General features: G+C 49.3%; 1 protein-coding gene across 1 annotated transcript in view; it reads right to left on the bottom strand.

The window, feature by feature from the left end:
* Positions 1-13178: 13178 nt before the first annotated feature.
* MACF1 (microtubule actin crosslinking factor 1) overlaps positions 13179-21412 on the bottom strand; it is a 303837-nt gene continuing 295603 nt past the window's right edge. Inside the window, 3 exon segments of the mRNA XM_030220015.1 lie at positions 13179-13264; positions 13858-13948; positions 20823-20933. Coding sequence (XP_030075875.1) covers positions 13179-13264; positions 13858-13948; positions 20823-20933 — 288 coding nt within the window.

The following is a 21412-nucleotide window of genomic DNA, read 5'->3' as shown; positions in this document are numbered from 1 at the left end:
TTCATGGGTTGGAAAACATTTCATTAGACTAAGCTAAAAATTAATTAAAGATCTTTCAGTACCACATTGACTTTTCTTCAGACTGATCACAATGCAGAAGGCATGAGAGCCAGAGAGGGTGACCTGCTAAGATTAGCTCTGGCAGCGACTCCTGTGCTCCTCTCATATACACCCACCAATGCATTGCCCCTGTAAATAGCAACCTGCATACCAGCTACCAAATTTCCCTAACTCAAAGGGCTTCAAGCAGACACTAGTTTGTGATTAAGACGTTAAACTAGGAGACTTATTGCTGGCAGAGGCTGAACGAACATTATTTCTGAGGTACTATAATTCCTGCTAGCAAGTGATTTACTTATTTGTCCAGATTTGATCACGAGTGGTGGAGCATAAAAACGTGGGACTGTACTATCTCCTGTAGGCGCAGCAGGGAGGAAATATGAGAATGAGTAGAGAAACCCTGGCAGGGGAGGAATTTTGGATTCCATCTGTCCTTCATACATAGCAGCCATGGCTTAATGCCTTCCTAGGCCAAGGGAAAAGAATAAAATGTAATGTCATTTCTTTATATACACTAGCTGCAAGGTATCGAAGCAGTGCACATTCAGATACACAAGACATTTTCCTGTTCTTAGAGGCCTTACAATCTAAGTTTGTACTTGGGGCAATGGGTTAAGTGACGTGCCCAGAGTCACAAGGCGCAGCAGTGGAATTTGAACTGGGCTCCCCTAGTCCCGGCCCAACACACTAACCATTAGGCTCCTCCTCCACTGTTCACATGCCTAAAATATTAACAGGAAGTTACTATGCTGTATTGATATTCTGTGTTCATTTGCTCCTGCCTGATCTTGCCTTCCCTGCTAGAAATACATCCAATACATAGACTACAAATGATACTACTGGGGCTGGAAATTTAGCTCAACGGGCTTTTGGGTAAACCTTCCTACCTCTGAAAACCTTCCTAGGAAAGGCCAGGGCTCAGGAGATGGGACTGAAGTGGAAAAAAATGCATCTCTTCTGAGGTTTGTCCCAGTTCATCAAGTGATGGATTGCATGAAAATAAACACGAGTGTTTAGTTTTTGGGAGTTGTCATCAGCACATCACCTAGAGGTATGAAGAGTGAAGCAGCAGGATAGAAATACTTTCAACGTTTAATCAGCCACATAATGAGTGGCCTTGAATTCTTTCTTTAGGCAACTGAACTTCATTGAACACAGAATCCTGCAAGTCATCTTCCCCTTTCTTATCCCTGCCCAGTTCCCAAGGCGAAGGTCAGGAGATGCTCAGCATCTCTTCACCACACTGTGCCTCAGATCCTTAGAAGAGGTACTGGGCCTTACAAAGCTACAGTCTAATAGCAGTGGATGGGGTAGGCAAATGCACACTGAAACACAGTACGAGAGAGAGACAGGCACTGATTTACATGGAAGTGCTCTTGCATTACTGGATGATCACAAATTTAAAGAAATTGGAAGGGCAGGCTAGAGATATGAAAAGATAACCCATCAAACTCTATTCTATTCTCTCCTCTGACAGCTCCGAATGTAAGATACAGGTACAAAGACTGAGGTTACAGCAGGCAATTTTAATACAAAATGTCTCTCTGAAACAGATATTGGTACAGCGTCAGTTTCTGCCTCAGATAATCGAGAGACTCACAACAGCACAAGGTCAGCCTAGATAATAAATATAAGAACTTAGACACAGTCCTTCCCCCAAATGATCAGTTTGTCAGTTGATTTTATCACAAAAGAAAAGCAGCATACAACAGTCTGTTGACCACCTTTGCTAGCAAGTGCGCTGGTGAGAACGGTTAAAGAAAGCAGGCTGTAAGAGCTCCAAGTCCAGCTTTCAGCTAGAATGAAAATTGTACAATTCACATCTCAGTCCAGTTCAAAGTGGAATGACCAGTTAAATAAATAGAAAAGAAATATGCAGATACATAAAAATCTGTAATTCACCAATTGCTCGTAGATACTCAAGTTAAAACATGTGCAAATCAAGCATGGCAGCCATTCTGAAGAATCAGAACAGATTCAGGAAGTGACAGTGAGAAGCTTCCTGTGACATCACCACCACCACCCTCCCCACCTAAAAAGGACACCTTCATAATTCAACCCATCAGGAAGTGACAGAAGCTTCCTGTGACATCATCACCATCACTATCACAACTCACCTTACCTAGAAGGACACATTTCATAGTTCAACCCATCAGGAAGGTGAGAGTGAGAAGCTTCCTGTGACAATCACCACCACACCTCACCCTTAACTAGAAAGGACACCTTTCATATTTCAACCCAGGAAGCTTGCCAGGTGTTTGCGGCTGAGACATTCAGTCACTGTGTTCTTACCTGTAAACATATGTTTCATTGAAATTAACTCCACTTCCCTGTTGTAAAACCACAAAGTTAAAAAAGACCCCAACCAAATTTCACATGAGATCCTGTGCCTCTGACTGAGGCATCTGTGATTTTACACAGACGTGGTCTTGCATATTGGGAGATCACAAATTTCATCTGGGTAGTGGGTAAAGTTTATACAGAAGCAGTTTTAGGTTATAACCCTAAAAATGTGACGCAGGCCTATGGCCTGCAAGAAAATTGTATTTTCTATCTTCACACGTCCCTTTTTCTTCCATTTACCGGACCCCATTCTATACGGGATTTGTCTGGATACAATGATATGTTAACCAACGTGAAATAATAGCAAGTTGCAGTAATTTATAAACGCAAATAAGGCAGCTTCTGAGCACTGCCGGTTCTTCTACATTTTTCACAATATAAATGTTCCCCTTTTAGAATAAATATACATCCAATGTATGTAGTAGGGTTGAAAAAAATGCAAAAAAGGCTTCTCTGACAGCAAGTATTATCTCTTGGTGCCAGGGGTCTTGGCTGGGGTGGAAGTAGGCATTCTTGGGCATGGTGGGATTTTGGAAGGTTTGGAGGTTCCCCTTGGGGAACGGCACTGGAACCTGCAGCACTGCTCTCAGATGTGTCTGAACACGCTAGACTGTGTTTCTAGCAGGTCGAGGTCAGAAGCATCACTTCCCCGCCGGCTGCTAGTGCGGCTCCCCGGCATGACTCCCAGCGCGCTGGTTGGGTGGCTTGTGCTTTCTTTAGCATCTACAAATCAAGAATAAATGAAAAATAACTTGACTGGAAGAACAGCAACATCAGCTAAGAGAAAGCAAAAGGGAAGAAAGCACAGAAATTACATGAGAAAATGAGGCTGACTTAATGTTGGCACAGGCTCTTCCATGTCACTTTATGCAATCCTGCTTTAAGTTACTGCCTTCTCCCCTGCCCTCTCTGAAATCTGGGATAGTATGTGCAAGTCCGTTTTTAAATGCTCTCCCTTTTTACCTCTGTCAGGAGACTTCCCTGCACAGTCCTGAGGGTCTCAAGACTTTTTCTTTTCATGGGCTTTTGGGGTGAGGGGAATTTGATGGGTTTTTCTGTTTGCTTGTATTATCTGCTCTACTGTTAGGCCGTAGAGTGCCTTGATGGGCTTTTCCCAGCCTGAATGGTGGAAATAAACAAATGATATATTTCACTCAACTGACTATACACAATTTGCTGAAAGCTATAGTCAGGAATAGTGACTGGCTGAAAAGTGCTACTATAATACTACATTCTGTACGTTGTAGAACAGACTAGTACATGTTATAACTCCGGTGGACAGGTTTAATGCAACAACAAAGAAGATCTCTCTGGATGTAGTAGGTTTGGAAACCATTCTGACACCAAGCACACTCAGACGGAAACGTTCTCAGTACTTTTTTCTGTGTGTACAGAGTATTTGCATTTACGGCTTCCTTAGAATTATAAAGTTATGTTGGCATTCCACCACTGGAAGCCAGCCTGTTTACTCAAGGGGTCCGCTGCTAGCAATGAGGGCAACTAAGGCTACCATGAAGGACACAAAGAACAAACGGAGTGGATGGTCGGTTTGAAAGATCCGTGCTGATCCTCCAGAGCAGCCCCCATACTTTGAAAATGCACTTTCAGAAAGGTTTTGATCATGCTAGGAATTATTAGGAAAGGGATGCAAAATAAGACCAAAAATATTATAATGCCTCTGTATCGCAACCTCATCTTGAGAACTGAGTTCAGTTCTGGTCGCTGTATCTCAAAAAAGATATAACAGAATTAGAAAAGGTTCATAGAAGAGCAACCAGAATGATAAAGGGGGTGGAAGTCCTGTCATATGAGGAAAGGCTAAAGAGGTTAGGGCTCTTCAGCCTGGAAAAGAGACAGCCGAGGGGGGATATGATTAAGGTCTACAAAATCCTGAGTGGTGTAGAACAGGTAAAAGTGAATCAAATTTTCATTCCTTTAAAAAGTACAAAGAAGTTGAATGGAAATACTTTAAAAACAAATAGATGAAATATTTTTTCATTCATTTGAAATTTGTTGCCAGAGGATGTGGTAACGGCAGTTAGCATATCTGGGTTTAAAAAGGTTTGGATGAGTTCCTGGAGGAAAAGTCCACAGTCTGTTATTGAGATGGACATGGGGGAAGCCACTGTATGTCCTGGGATTGGTAGCATGGAATGTTGCTACCAATTGGGTTTCTGCCAGGTACTTGTGGCCTGGATTGGCCACTGCTGGAAGCAGGATACTGGGCTGGATGGACCACTGGTCTGACCCAGTTATGTTAGGAAGCAAGTGAAATCTTGACTTCTCCCAAGCCTTTAATGGAAGAAGCAACTGACTTGCCAGTCACACACACTAGGGACTAACACCAGCTGCACAAGCTGTAGCATAGTAACATAGTAGATGACGGCAGAAAAAAGACCTGCACGGTCCATCCAGCCTGCCCAACAAGATACTCATATTTGCTGCTTTTTGTGTATACCCTACTTTGATTTGTACCTGGCTCTTCAGGGCACAGACCGTATAGTCTGCCCCCGCACTATCCCCGCCTCCCAACCACCAGCCCCCACCTCCCAACCACCGGCTCTGGCACAGGCACAAGACCGTATAAGTCTGCCCAGCACTATCCTCACCTCCCCAGCCCTGCCTCCCAACCCCGGCTCTGGCACAGACCGTACAAGTCTACCCAGCCCTATCCCGCCTTCCAACCACCAGCCCCGCCTCCCGATCTTGACTAAGCTCCTGAGGATCCATTCCTTCGGCACAGGATTCCTTTATGCTTATCCACGCATGTTTGAATTCCGTTACCGTTTTCATTTCCACCACCTCCCGCGGGAGGGCATTCCAAGCATCCACTACTCTCTCCGTGAAAAAATACTTCCTGACATTTTTCTTGAGTCTGCCCCCCCTTCAATCTCATTTCATGTCCTCTGTTCTACCACCTTCCCATCTCCGGAAAAGATTCGTTTTGCGGATTAATACCTTTCAAATATTTGAATGTCTGTATCATATCACCCCTGTTTCTCCTTTCCTCCAGAGTATACATGTTTAGTTCAGCAAGTCTCTCCTCATACGTCTTGTAACGCAAACCCATACCATTCTTGTAGCTTTCTTTGCACCGCTTCAATTCTTTTTACATCCTTAACAAGATACGGCCTCCAAAACTGAACACAATACTCCAGGTGGGGCCTCACCAACGACTTATACAGGGGCTCAACACCCCCTTTCTTCGCTGGTCACACCTCTCTTTATACAGCCTAACCAACCTTCTAGCTACTGCCACCGCCTTGTCACACCTGTTTCGTCGCCTCAAATCCTCAGATACTATCACCCCAGATCCCTCTCTCCGCCCGTACCTATCAGACTCTCTCCGCCTAACACATACGTCTCCCGTGGATTTCTACTTCCTAAGTGCATCTTTTGCATTTCTTCGCATTGAATTTTAATTGCCAGGACTTTAATAGCAGAGACTTTATTTACAACCTGCCCAAGCTGAGTTAATATTCATACAGCTTCTGACCTCATTAGCCCCCTTCCTTTATATTTCTAACTCTTATTAGCTCTGTCTCATTGTTTATATGCTCCACTTCTACTTCCTCAGCAACCCTCCAGACCGTCAAGACGCTTGGGTTATGCATGCCTACCAGCAGAGGGAGACTGAGAAAACTAACTTCAAACTGAGTACTATAACCTGTGCTAGCCCTCTATCTCCAGTATTTTCTCAGTCTCAGCAGAGGGTAGACCATGCAGCTGTGCAGCTTGTCCGGTCTTGGCAGGATTTAGGTCCATTTGTGAGACTAGTTATTTTCAGTTGTTTCTAAGGAGAAGTTGGTTGAAAGATCAGTTGATCCCTGTGCCTGGAACTCTGTGGTGTGCAAGGGGTTGGTAGGTCCGGTGGGGCCCCTACCATTGTCCCCTCTGGGGTGTCACACCCGGGTGGCCGGTCCCTCCCCCGACTGGCTCTCCCGTTTTGGGCAGCTTTGTGCCTCGGCTGCAGTGTTAATCCTGCAGCCTTGAGTGCCATTCAGATTATAGCAGCAGGGCTCAAATAAAGTTAAAAAAAAAAAAAAAAAAACACCTCGTGTGGAGAGCTGCAGCAGCTGCACTCCGGGGTTTCCGGAGTTGTTCAGCCGGTCTGGGAGAGCTGGGCCAGTGATTCAGCGCCGGGTGAGTGTTATTTCTTGATTTTTACTTCGCCGGTAGTAATCAGCTGTTAAGAGGCGCGAGTATGTCGGGGAAGTTTCTTCGTTGCCGGCTGTGCGCGACGTCGGGGTGTTGAAGCGGCCTGGCGGTCCCTGCCGCTTTTGTGGAGAGCCCAAGGCCTCATCTCCCGCGCCTCCGGTGTTAGCAGCGGAGATTCCTTCTGCGGGAGCGCAGGAGGGTGGTGCGGCTCAGTTTGGCGCTTCAACGGCGGTCCCGATTTTGGCGGGAACCGCCGCCATCTTGGATTCGGGTCTTTGGGTGCTGAGACGGTCGTGGGACCGCAGCCTTTCCCGATTTCGAGTCCCGCTGGGGGGGAAGCCTCGGGCAGCATGGGGTTCCCTCCAGAGTTTGTTTGGAGTTTGTTTCAGGCTTGGAAGGCGGGCCCATCGGGTGCGGAGTCCCTTAGTCCAAGGTTGGGGGGGGCTAACCGCTAAAAGACCGCGAGTGGAGTGCTCTGAAGATGTAGAGGTCTTTCTCCTCCAGACTCGGAGGGTGATTTTAGCCCCTGGAAGAGGAAGAGGGGTCGGTGGCAGGGCAGGATGGGGACCTGTCTTTGCCGGGGAGGACCCCTCGGTGGTTAGAATTTTTCACAGGGATGAATTGTCGGAACTCATTGAGCAGGTGTCTGCCACTTTAAGGTTTGATTCTGCGGCAGCTCCCATTGGGGATGGGAAGCAGGTGGATCCTTTGGTTAAGGGGATCAGGCGGGTCTCTCGCTCCTTTCCTATGAATGCGGACTTGAGAGATATGATCTCGCAGGAGTGGCAGTCGCCGGAGGCTCAGTGTAAGGTAGCTCGGGCTATGGCCAAGCTCTATCCCCTTCCTCAGGAGGACAGAGAGTCTCTCAGGCCTCCGACGGTGGATGCCGTGGTTACGGCAGTGACTAAGGCTACTGCTATTCCAGTGGATGGGGGGCCGCGTTGCGGGACCCTCAGGATAGGAAATTGGAGACCTTCCTAAAGCGGAGTTTTGATCTGTCTGCCTTGGCGCTGCAAGCGTCTGTTTGTGGAGGTCTGGTGGCGCGGGCTTGTTTTCGTTGGGCGGAGAGGCTCCTGGATGGCCCGCAGGCTGATAGGGCTTCTCTGGTTCAAGATCTGCCAAGTTGGAGATGGGGTCGTCGTTCTTGGCGGATGCACTGTACGATTTGTTGAGGGCATCGGCTAAGAACATGACTTTTGCAGTGACGGCTCGGCGGGCCCTGTGGTTGCGGGGCTGGGTGGCTGATGCCGCTTCCAAGACTAAACTTTGTTCCCTCCCCTTTAGAGGCTCTTTGCTTTTCGGGGAGGAATTGGATAAATTGGTGAAGGGTCTTGGTGATGCTAAGGCGCCTCGGCTTCCTGAGCTGCGTCCAAGGTGCCTAAGGGGGCAGCAGGACGGGGGCGTTTTCAGGAGGCTCGGCGGTATCGACCCGGTAGGTCTTCTGGGGGACTAGGGGTCGGTTTTTCCAGAGAACCCAGTCCTTTCGAGGTGGCCGTCGCGGGGGGCGAGGCTCCTCTTCGGGAGCGTCCGGTACGTCCCGTGTGTCTCAATGATGGTTTGGGGACCCAGCCTCTGGTTCGCGTGGGGGCTCGCTTACGCTTGTTTTACCAGAGGTGGGTCCATATCACGTCAGACCAGTGGGTACTGCAGATAGTGCGAGACGGGTACGCCCTAGAATTCGACAGTCCCCTCTCCGACTTCTTTCTCGTGTCTCCCTGTCATTCAAGAGGCAAGGCGAGAGCAATAAGGGACACTCTGTCGCGTCTCATCGGTTTAGGGGCGGTGGTACCGGTCCCCAGGTTTAGAAAGAGGTACGGGCTGTTACTCCATTTATTTCGTGGTGCCCAAGAAGGAAGAAGGTGCCTTCCGGCCCATTTTAGACCTCAAAAAGGTCAATGCGGCCCTAAAGGTTCCCTCCTTTCGGATGGAGACTTTGCGCTCAGTGATTGTAGCGGTGCAAGAAGGAGAGTTTCTGACGTCTCTGGACCTGACAGAGGCTTACTTACACATTCCCATCCTAGAGGCGCACCAGCGTTTTCTTCGCTTTGTGGTCTTAGGGAGGCATTTTCAGTTTTGTGCACTACCTTTCGGTCTGGCGACTGCGCCTCGCACCTTCTCCAAGGTGATGGTTGTGGTGGCGGCGGCGCTGCGCTTGCAGGGCATTTTGGTGCATCCATATCTGGACGACTGGTTGATTCGGGCCAAATCAAGGTCAGAGAGCGAGGAGGCCACCGGCCGTGTGGTGACCTTCTTGCAGTCGCTCGGTTGGGTGGTCAATCTGGCAAAGTGTCACCTGGTGCCTTCCCAGTCTCTGGAGTATCTGGGAGTTCGCTTCGACACGAAGAAGGGCCGGGTGTTTTTGACAGCTCCTCGCATCTCCAAGCTGCAGGGACAGATCAGGCGGCTCCGAGCACAGAGAGCGCCTTCGGCTCGGGCGTATCTTCAGGTGTTGGGTCTGATGGCAGCAACAATAGAGGTGGTTCCTTGGGCCAGGGCCCATATGAGAGAGTTACAGAGAGCCTTGTTGTCTCGTTGGTCTCCTCAGTCTCAGGACCTGGAGGAGAGGTTCCCTCTGTCGGGGGTTGCCCTTCGCAGCCTTCGCTGGTGGCTACACTCTCCGAATCTGGTGAAAGGAATGCCGCTGGACTCTCCCACTTGGACGGTTCTGACCACGGATGCGAGTCTCTCGGGCTGGGGAGCGCATTGCCTGGGGCAGGTAGCTCAAGGACTTTGGACGGTGGAGGAAGCATCGTGGTCCATCAATCGCCTGGAGACTCGAGCAATTCGGTTGGCTCTTCGGTCCTTTCACAGCCTGATAGAAGGCAAGGCAGTCAGGGTTCTTTCCGACAATGCCACGGCCGTCGCTTATGTAAATCGGCAGGGGGGAACGAAGAGCCAAGCGTTAGCTGTGGAGGCGGCGGAGTTAATGTTGTGGGCAGAAGCTCATCTGCAGAGCATCTCGGCGGGCCACGTGGCAGGGGTGGACAACGTGAGCGCGGATTTCCTAAGCAGACACACGTTAGACCCGGAGAGTGGTCCCTCCATCCCTCAGTGTTCAATCGACTGGTGTTGGCATGGGGGCGGCCGGTGCTGGATCTCATGGCATCGGCCGACAACGCTCAGGCCCCTCGCTTCTTCAGTCGTCGAAGAGATCCTCGGGCCGAGGGCATCGACGCGTTAGTGCTCCCGTGGCCGACTCAGCAGTTGCTTTATGTATTTCCGCCATGGCCGCTGGTGGGCCGCGTGGTGCAGCGGATCGGGCACCATGCAGGTCTAGTGGTTCTGATTGCGCCCAATTGGCCTCGACGTCCGTGGTACGGAGACCTGGTTCGGTTATTGGTGCAGGATCCCATTCCGTTGGGCTCCAGGGTGAGATTGGTTCAGGGGCCGATCGAGATGGCCGACCCTGCTCCATTCTCGCTTACGGCCTGGCTCTTGAGAGGCTCAGATTAAGGAAGAAAGGTTTTTCAGCCAGGGTAATTGATACCATGCTGCGTTCTCGTAAGAGGTCTACTTCTTTGGCTTATGTGCGGGTGTGGCGCATTTTTGAGAACTGGTGTCAAGAGCGGCAGTATGTTCCTCTATGGGTTTCCATCGCGGAAGTTTTGGAGTTCCTGCAGGACGGTCTGGACAGGGGGCTCTCGCTCTCTTCCCTGAAAGTGCAGGTTTCAGCGTTGTCTTGTTTCCGTGGAAAGATTCAGGGGTTTTCCTTGGCGGCTTCGCCGGACGTGGGGCGGTTCTTGAAAGCTGTCAAGTTGCTTCGTCCACCTCGTCGGCCGACGGTTCCGCCTTGGGATTTGAATTTGGTGTTGGAGGCTCTGGTGGGTCCTCCGTTTGAACCGTTGGCGTCCATCTCGTGTAAAGATCTTACGTTAAAGACAGTGTTTCTGGTGGCCATTGCTTCGGCGCGTAGAATTTCGGAGCTACAGGCTTGTCTTGTAGAGAGCCTTTTCTCTCCTTGGCTAAGGAGAAAGTGACTTTGCGGACAGTTCCTTCGTTTGTTCCTAAGGTGGTATCCTCCTTTCATGTTAATCAGGTGATTTCGTTACCAGTGTTGGGGGATAGGTCGGGTGATCTCTCTCAACGCCGTTTGGCTAAGTTAGATGTTCGACGCATTTTGCGGTCGTATTGAGCAGAACGCAGGACTTCCGAGCGTCGGATCGTTTGTTCATTTTGTATGGAGGGTCCCAGAAAGGGGGAAGCGGCTTCCAAGGCCACTTTGGCTAGATGGTTAAAGGAGACTATTGCCTCGGCGTATTTGTTGAAACGTCGGGCAGTTCCCTCGGTACTGAAGGCACACTCTACTCGGGGGGTAGCCGCCTCTTGGGCGGAAAGTAGTTTTTATTCCCCCTCAGGACATTTGTAAGGCGGCGGTGTGGTCGTCCATTCATTCTTTTGTAAAGCATTATAGAATTGATGTGCAGGCAAAAGAGGATGCTCGGTTTGGAGCGGCTGTGTTGTCTTCTGCTTTTCGTGGGTCCCACCCTTAATGTGTCTACTGCTTTGGTACTTCCCAAGCGTCTTGACCGGTCTGGAGGGTTGCTGAGGAAGGTGAAATTAGGCCTTACCTGCTAATTTTCTTTCCTCTAGACCCTCCAGACCGGTCAAGAGCCCACCCTGGTTCGTATCAGAAGTAATTCAGCAAAAGTAATTTTCAGCCGGGTCAGTTATCAGAAGTATTTTGAGCCGTGTTCTGCTATGTCTGTTCATTTGATATTCAGTATGGTCGGAGACATTTTCTTTGACTCTAATGTTCTGCAGAGTGGGACGCCTGAGCGTTTCATCTGTTTAAGCACACTGTTGGTGTTTACCTATTAGTTTTCCAGGTACAGGGGTTTTATTAGTTTCGGAGTTACTGTTACAGGGATGTGTTTCTCTGCTTTGCTAACTGTATACTGGAGATAGAGGGCTAGCACAGGTTATATGTACTCAGTTTGAAGTTAGTTTTCTCAGTCTCCCTCTGCTGGTAGGCATGCATAACCCAAGCGTCTTGACCGGTCTGGAGGGTCTAGAGGAAAGAAAATTAGCAGGTAAGGCCTAATTTCACCTTTTTTGCTGTCTTACTCTGTATTGTGTTGACACTGAAAATAGCAGATTATGCCATAATGTGTTATTTGAATACTTTGTTTCTGCTGTAATGCATGTACCACCGCCTGGGTGAATTTCTTCAAAAAGGCAGTAAACAAATCCTAATAAATATTGGTGAGTGAGATTCTGTCTGATAAAGGAGTATTTTGGTTGGCACAATCAAGGAGACCAGAGCTGTGAGCTATGAAGGGTCCTGCCTTGCTTTATATTCTGTACAGTTCTAGGAATTAGTGGTATGGGAGGAACTGCTGCTAGTCTGTTTCTAGCTGAGCTGGAGCCTTGTTCAGTGATACTTCAAGGTGAGTTACATTCAGGGACCATATGTATTTTCCTGTCCCCAAAGGGTTTAGTACTGAGCGCATGGGAAGTAGAGGAAAAAATGGTACCGGCCTGAATTGCACGTCGAGGCTGATAGTGGTGTTCCTGCCAAAGTTGCATTGGCCGATTCTGAGGCTTCCCTTGCTGGTGCCTGAGGTGGTGGGTCCACGCTATTTTCTTGGGGGCCCGGAATTAGCACGTCTCACAAGATCCGGACGCTGCTCATCTGCCACCACACTGAGAGCAGTGCTTCGCTGACTCAGACGGCGCCGACATGACTGCCCCCCCTAAAGCAACAACTGCCAAGTCCTCCCACACACTGTTTGCTTGTCCCTGATTAGTCTGAGGGAAGGAGTCTGCTCTCCAGCCCAAACGCGCTGCTTTTTGTTTTTTACCTTAAGAGAGGCAGGAGAGAAGCTGAAAGCGGCAGACTCAAACCATGCGTCCCAACAACTGGGAACTGGGGAGGCTGGCAGGGGGAGGAGGAGAGGGACTTGGCCCCACCAGGTATACCCTAAATATTAGCCACACGGCACCTGAACCCCACAAGAAGCTCAACAGCACCCGAGGGAACAGGATAGGTGCCAGATCAGAACAGAGCTGCAAAGGTATGACCCTTCACCACCTGCTAGATAGAGAGAATACTGAGGTTAAGCTGGCTGCACAGGACCACTTATAGCAAACCTCGGAGTTCTCTCTATCTCCACCTGCTGGTTGAGGGACATAACCCACAAGTCTCTGGATTGATCTGGGGACGCAATGGAAGATAGTGCTGGATGCCTGTCTGTACTGAGACCCTTCTCCAACATCACACTGACATAGGCTCTGACGGCACTGAAGATTGCTCTTCATTCTAACAGGCTGACCCAGTACAACTTTTCCAATGTCATCCAGGTATCCTGAGTGGACAGAATACAGCAGCCTGTACAGAAGACAGTCCCTGTTCAACTGAGCTTACAATGTGTTCCAGACAGACAGGACAAATAAAGAGATTAGAAAATGGTTAAATAACATGGGTATTAACTGGTGAATAGGGGGCCAAGAGATAAGAAGGGTGGCTTTTAGTTCCCTCTCTCATGCTGGCTGCATCCATTGTTACTAAACCCTGGTGGTGTGGCTGCAGGAACAAACGTCTTCATTTCAGATTGTCTGTATTTTTCACCATTGCAAAAAATGACCAGACCAGTTGTTCACCTTATTTGGACTGACCATCAGTGGCTGACCTGGTCCCACTGGAATCGGACTACACTGAAGACAGTGCATATGGAGAGATGCAAAGGCGTGACCTGCACTTTGGCTGCCATACAGCCAAGAAAAACCAAAGGAATGGGCTGACAAACTCACTCTGTTCAAAACAGCTACCACCATATGCAACAGTGGGAGTATGGCCAAGGGGGAATGCCCCTTTGGAGCCCCACTGGACCAAGGAGTGGAATTATCATCACATATGCTGTTACATATGAAAGGTAGAGGGATTGGACATACAGAACATGGTGCAGAATAAGATCCAACAGAATGTCACTACATTTTTATTATTTCTGCTTCAGATACATTTTGGATGGTTAAAACCTTTTTGGGTCCTGAACATTGACCTTCTAGATGTTACAAAGGATAAAGAGTAAAGAAGTAATTAATATAAATATATGAAGATCAATACAGCAGATTGGAAAGGGAGTTGAACAAAGGGAACAACATTTGAAAAATAAAAGGAGAGAAACATTAAGGGAAGTGTGTGAGGAAGCTACGTCCAGAGGAAGAGAAAGAAATGAAGATAAAAGTGGAAAATACACACGATAGAAAGGAGGAGCAGGAAAAGGGACAGAGAACAATGTGAAAAAGAAAAAAACGAGCTTGGTGATCTGATCGGGACGTCTGGAATAGATCGCTTACCTGCCCGGCTAGATTTGGCACCAGCATCTCCAGTCAGAGGTGTCCTACTCGAGTGAGGACGTTTCACCTTGTTTCCTTGAGATGGAGTTACCTTAAATGAAAGACAAAGACAAAGACTAGATTCTCTACTGAAGCCTCCTTAAAACCCAGATCTGCCACTTGAACTAATTTCTCTTGGGTGCTCTGTAGTACAGCACTACCGATTAATGTACTAACAATCCTCACTCCCTTCATCTCGGAACATAAGTGTTGCCATACTGGGACAGACCTAAGGTCCATCAAGCCCAGTATCTCGTTTCCAACAGTAGCCAATCCAGGTCACAAGTACCTGGCAAGATCCCACAATAGTAAAACTGATTTGATGCTGCTTATCCTAGAAATAAGCAGCAGATTTTCCTAAGCCCATTATCCAAACCTTCTTTAAACCCTGCTAGGTTAACTGCTTTTACCTTAAACCCTGCTAACTGCTTTTACCATATTGGAAACAGAAAACATCAGCTCACACATCCTATCATGCAGATGTTAGTACGGGCGGGCTGATCAGCAAGATGGATAAAAGGGGAAGTGAAGGAAGGTGAAATTAGGCCTTACCTGCTAATTTTCTTTCCTCTAGATCCTCCAGACTGCTCAAGACGCTTGGTGTTATGCACTCCTACCAGCAGAGGGAGACTGAGAACACAAACTTCTTATACAAGTAGCCTGTGCAGACCTTCTACTAACCAGTAAAACAGTAACAAAGCAGAGGAACAAAACACCTCCACCTAAACAAAACCACTGAATCCACACTCAGATCTCCTCCCCTTAAGACGGGGGAATTCAACTGCAGATGGGCACAAACGGTACCACAAACTGCCCTTAGTAAAACTCCAGGACCCAAACTGAACTGTCCGATACACTGGGTGGGCGAAATATCAGCAACTGAAGTCTAAAGAAATTATCATACTGAACTGTCCGATACACTGGATGGGCTCTTGAACGGTCTGGAGGATCTAGAGGAAAGAAAATTAGCAGGTAAGGCCTAATTTCACCTTCCTCAGCAATCCTCCAGACTGTTCAAGACGCTTGGGACGTACCAAAGCAGCAAGCACATCTAACGGTGGGACCTGCGAAGCCAGAGGACAGGACTGCAGCTCCAAAACTGGAATCCTCCCTTGCTTGTACATCCACTCTGTAATGTTTGACAAAAGAATGCTGGGAGGACCACACCGCCGCTCTACAAATGTCCATCGGTGGAACAAAACTACTCTCTGCCCAAGAAGCCGCCATCCCCCTAGTGGAATGTGCCTTGAGCCCCACCGGCACCGTACGGCCATGCGATATGTAAGCCGAAGAAATAGCATCCTTCAACCACCAAGCTGTAGATGCCTTAGAAGCAGCCGCTCCCTTCTTGGGCCCCCCATGAAGGACAAATAACCTGTCTGAAGACCTGAATTCCTCCGACCTGCGCAAGTAAAACTTCAACACTCTGCGCACATCCAATTTCGCCATACGACGTTGAGAAGCATCCCCCATCTTAGGCAAAAATGAAGGGACTGGACACAGCGAAACCTTTTCCTTAGAAAACCACAGAAACGGAGGCCTACATGAAAGAGCCTGAAGTTCCGAAATCCTGCGAGCCGACGATATGGCTACCAAAAAGACCAGCTTCATAGTAAGGTCTTTTATCGAACAAGACTCCAAGGGCTCAAAAGGAGAACCCGCCAAAGAGTCAAGAACGATATAAAGATCCCACTGAGAAACTACCGGCCGCTGAGGAGGACGAAGCAACTTCACCCCCCTCAAAAAACGGACTACATCCGGGGAAGACGCAACCGACCTGCCCTGCACCTTACCCCGAAAACACGCCAAAGCAGCCAGCTGCACCTTCAAAGATGACAATGAAAGGCCCTTCTCAAACCATCCTGCAAGAAATCTAAAATGCACGACACAGAAGCTGTCGAAGGGACACACGCCCGGTCCCCACACCAATCTTCAAATATGCGCCACACACGTCAAACGTTTGCGAGACTGCAGTATCATCTGAATCACCTGAGGAGAAAACCCTTTCCTTCTCAACCGTTCCCTCTCAAGGGCCACACCGTAAGAGAGAACCGAGCCGGATCCGGCATGACAATTGGATCCTGACACAAGAGCACCGAGCCCCTCCCCAGCCACAGAGGCTCACCTTCTAACCGGCGCATCAGATCCCCGAACCTCGGCCGACACGGCCAATTCGGAGCCAGCAACAACACCGGACCCACGACATTCTACCCTCTGTAGGACTCGACCTATCAAGGGCCACGGGGGAAATACATACAGCAACACCTGCTGAGGCCAAGGAAGGACCAACACATCGATCCCTTCCACTCGCGGATCCCGACGCCGACTGAAATATCGAGGAACCTGAGCATTCTGTGCCGACGCCATGAGGTCCACTACTGGTATTTCCCACTTTAGAACTATCTGGTCGAACACCGACCAGTGCAGAGACCATTCTCCGGGGTCCAACATGTGTCTGCTTAGAAAATCCGCATTCACGTTGTCCACCCTGGCCACGTGCGCCGCCGAAATCTGCAATAGATGCCTTTCCGCCCAACTCATGAGGAGAGCCGTCTCGATTGCCAACCATGGACTCTTTGTACCGCCCTGCCGGTTGACATATGCTACCGCTGTCGCGTTGTCGGACATGACTCTTACTGCCTTTCTGACCACACTTGAGCGAAATGCCAACACAGCTAGCTGAATCGCCCTTGTCTCCAACCGGTTGATAGACCACTGAGCTTCCTCCGTCGACCACCGCCCCTGCTTGAACCGACTGAGACACTGAGCTCCCCAGCCCAGCAGACTGGCATCCGTTACCAGAATCACCCACTGAGGAGGTTCCAACGGCATGCCCTTTTTCAGATGGGCCGAGCACAGCCACCACTGGAGACTGCGCCGAGGAGCCCCCCTCAATGGCAACCGCAACTCCAAACTGTGTACCTGGGGAGACCATCGGGACAACAGAGCCGACTGAAGCTGACGCATATGCGCCCTGGCCCACGGTACTACCTTTACTGTCGCTGCCATGAGGCCCTGAACCCGAAGGTACATTCGAACCGTCGGACTCTGAACGGACATTAACAGCCGGACCTGCTACTGAAGAGAGGCGATCCGAGAATCCGGCAGAAAAGCACGACCCACTGCCATGTCGAACCGCACTCCCAAGTACTCCAGACTCTGCGATGGGATCAACTGACTTTTGACTACATTCACTACCTATCCGAGCGATTCCAGAAAGGCGACCACCTGAGCTATTGCCGCAACACTGTGAGCCCGAGACTTCGCCCAGATCAACCAGTCGTCCAGATACGGATGCACCAGAATTCCCTGCCTCCGCAAAGCCGCTGCTACCACCACCATTATCTTGGAGAAGGTGCATGGAGCCATTGCCACACCAAAAGGCAGAGCACAGAAATGAAAGTGCCTCCCTAAAACAGCAAAACGAAGGAAACGCTGATGGGCCTCTCAAATCGGCACGTGCAGATATGCTTCCATGAGATCCAGTGACGTGAGAAATTCTCCCTGACGAACAGCCACTATGACCGAGCGCAGAGTCTCCATGCGAAATGATAGCAACTTGAGTGCCCCATTGACCCTCTTGAGATCTAAAATGGGTCGAAACCGGTCCTCCATCTTCGGCACCACAAAGTAAATGGAATAACAACCCATTCCCCGCTCATGCCGAGGAACGGGTACCACAGCTCCCAACTGGATTAAGCGACCCAGAGTCTCTTGAATAGCCTTTAACTTGACTCGAGAGTGACAAGGAGAGGGAAGAAACAGATCCGGCAGCGGGTGCTCGAACTCGAGAGCATAACCATCGCGAACGACCTCCAGCCCCACTGATCTGAAGTAATTTGGGTCCACCCCTGATAAAACAGATGAAGTCGCGCCCCGACCTTCACCAGAGGCTGGACCCGCACACCTTCATAAGGAGGACTTATTACCATTTCCAGCACCTCCGGAGGAGTCCCGACCCCCTCAACGACCCCCTCGAAAGGACTGCGTCTGCTGGAAAAAACGGATTTTAGAAGGAGATACAAGTCTGCCCGGCCTGTACTGCCTCGCGTCCTTAAACCGACCTCTAGCCGAACCCCCTTAACTACTACTACTTGACATTTCTAAAGCGCTACTAGGGTTACGCAGCGCTGTACAATTTAACATAGAAGGACAGTCCCTGCTCAAAGGACAAATCTAAAGGACAAATGTACAGTCAGTCAAATAGGGGCAGTCTAGCCGACTTAGGCCGTAACTCCGGCAATCGTGAGACCTTGGTCCAAGACCACTCATCAGTTTATCCAAGTCCTCTCCAAACAACATAGAACCTTTGAAAGGTAGAGAACACAACTTTGCTTTAGAGGCCACATCTGCCACCCAGCCCCTAAGCCAAAGAGCCCTGCGAGCCGTCACCGCCAGAGCCATATTCTTAGCCGAAGCCCTCAGCAAATCATAAAGGGTGTCCGCCAAAAACGAAGACCCCCATCTCCAATTTGGCCAGGTCCTGAACCAAACCAGTCCTATCTAATGCAGGCTCATCCAAGAGCTTCTCCGCCCAACGGAAACAAGCTCTGGCTACCAAGCCCCCACACACTGAGGCTTGCAAGGCCAAAGCTGACAAATCAAAGCTGCGCTTCAGAAAGGACTCTAGCTTCCTATCCTGAGGATCCCGTAAGGCTGTACCGCCATCCACCGGAATGGCCGTAGCCTTAGTAACCGCCGTAACCACCGCATCCACAGTAGGTGGTTTCAGCAGGGCCAAATCTTCCGGAGGCAAGGGATACAGCCGCACCATAGCCCTAGACACCTTACAAGCAGCCTCCGGCATAGACCATTCCTGAAAAACCATGTCTCTAATGTCTGAATTCATGGGAAAGGAACGGGAGGCTCTCCGAATCCCCTTAACCAAGGGATCTACCTGGGGGTCCCTCCGCAGAGGGAGTGGCCGCCAGAGCAAACTTCAAAGTAGAGATCACCTGATCAATGAGCTCTAACAACTCCTCCTTATGAAAAATGCGAACCACTGAAGAATCTTCCCCAGGCCTTAGCCCATCCTGATCCTCAGACTCATCTAAGAGATCCTCCTCTCCTGGGTCACTCCAAACCTCCGACCCAGGCAGAGAAAGTATCTCCATAGGTTCCGAAATATCCACCCACAGGTGCTTAACTCCCACTGAGCTAGCAGCCTCCGGGGAACAAACAGCCTGAGAGGGGCCAGCTCTCCAGGCATTATACAGAGACCAAATAAACTCAGGAGGGAAACCAGACCTCCCCCCCGATGCTGCTGAAGCCCCAACAACACTTCTCGTAGTCTCCGCGACGGACCCCCCTTGCTCCCGCGGCGGCAGGTCCATCGCGTGATCCACGGCTAAACTAGGCTCACTTCCTGCCACACACGGGTCCCCTGGTGCCGGTACGGAACGCGTGGCCAAAAGGGCCGCGCTTCCCGCCAAAACTGGCTCCGTCGAGGCCGACCCGGGATGCGCAGCCAAAATGGCCGCATTTTCCGCCAAAACTGGCCCTGCCATTGCCGGCCTGGAATGTGCGGTCAAATCGCCGCCCAACACCTCCGCCGACTCAGGTGAAAGCACGGGGGGCAAGAGTGCTGACAACGTAGGCTCCCCACAAAATTTACATTGGCCACCTTTCACTTCAACGCCGCCCTTCGCGCAAAACCGACACCTCGTCGGCTTAGACATAATGGCCGCGAACACAATAAAAACAAACAGTTGCTTTGTGCTCTGACAGACTAATAGGCAAAACCGCCTAAGGCAAGAACGCCCTTGAAGACGTTTTATCTCTGGACTACCACAAGAACGGCCAAAATAGCCGCCTTTTAAAAACGTTTATTTATTTTTTTATTTTTTAAACCTTGTTGCTAATGCCTAAATGCCTCAAGGGTACAGAACGAGGTCTGTGGCCAAGGTCAAGCAGTCCTCCAGAGGAAGAGCACAGGGGGAGGGACCTGGCCACCCGGGTGTGACACCCCACAGGGAATAAGAAGCCCCTTAGGACTTACACCCTGTAATAGAGATCCAAGTGTGGGTTCTCTAACATTTACAACCCAACCTAGAAACCCCAAACGGGCCTACCAGACTGAGTACACTGCACAGGCTGCACACATCTACCCTCTGCTGAGACTGAGAAAATACTGGTTAGTAGAAGGTCTGCACAGGCTACTTGTATAAGAAGTTTTAGTGTTCTCAGTCTCCCTCTGCTGGTAGGAGTGCATAACCCCAAGCATCTTGAACGGTCTGGAGGATTGCTGAGGAAATCCTAGTTATACAACAGGGACACCTGTTCGCATGATACAAAGTTCTGGAAGGAACTCTGCTGCATGACCCCCAGCCGAGGACTGTCACTGCAATGAATGTGTTAAACAAGAGAGGGAAGGAATATAAAAGGGGAGAAAAAACAATGCGATTTTGAGCAAACATTCATGCAGTTAACAAAACAGGAAGCTGGCTTTACTTTGGATGGAGCCCTGCGCTTAAAAAGGCAAACACAAAAGGAATGAAGACGTGTGTTACGTGACGATGCATCCTAAAAAGCAGCAGTACCAGCAGCAGCAGCAGCAAACTGGATAGTGAAGACAGGTAAAGGACGTTCAGAGTGAAACCCGGATTAAATCAAACAACTCCTGTTAAGATGAAACAAGCCGAAGGCAGACACATTACTTCTGGAAGCAGGTCTTCACATTCCTTCTCTGCTCAGGCTCTGCAGAGTTCTCAGGGTTACCCAGCTTTAGGCCGGCTGTAACACTTTGGCATTTTACCGAAAGTAACTGATTATCTTCTCCCTCTAACTAATTAACTGTCCTTTAAGTATTTACATGATTAGGTTAGACTGATGAACGACAGTTCGGGGTCAAGAAAGAGGAGGTTAGACAGCTCAAGCAGGAGCAGATTGCGGCTTGGTCCCCTCGCCTGACAGCACTGTTACCCTACCTCACCGCTGGCCATCTGCAAGTGGGAATAATCCAAGCCCCTGAGAGGCGTGCCAGGCTTGCTGTTTACCAACCAAGGTTTGTCATAAGAGCGAGAAGGGTGCTGTGGAGTCTGTGAAATGGAAATTTAGAGAAGAAGTAAACAGCAAAAGGAGGATGGATGAGGTAGAAATGAGCAAAAACAAATTGAAAAAAAAGAAAAAAAACAGAAAAATGATCATTAAAAAAAAAAAAAAAAAACCCCACCCCAGATTATCATCCTAAAGAATATAACAGGAGACCTCAAAAGGTAATTCTATCCATCCGCTAAAAACAGAGGGATTCTTTTCAGAGATAACATGGCTACCACATCACTTTACTCAGAGATACAGCAAAACTCTTATGCAGCCATTCTCCCAATGGCAGGAAAATAACCTTTTACCAGTGACTTTCAGTAAAGACTCTTTCCTGGCTTGATATATATTTTATTTCAGCAGTTTACTGTTTTATGTTAAAAAGCTTTACCTACTTTACTACACCCACTATTAAAAATCCAAAGCAAGAAGGTGCTGTACTGACCCTTCGCAGAGCCCATGCAGGCACCTGACTGAT

The sequence above is a fragment of the Microcaecilia unicolor genome, chromosome 11, assembly GCF_901765095.1.
Source record: "Microcaecilia unicolor chromosome 11, aMicUni1.1, whole genome shotgun sequence".
NCBI lineage: Eukaryota > Metazoa > Chordata > Amphibia > Gymnophiona > Siphonopidae > Microcaecilia > Microcaecilia unicolor.
The sequence above is the reverse complement of the archived record's forward strand: the minus strand, read 5'-3'. Positions and strand labels throughout refer to the sequence as shown.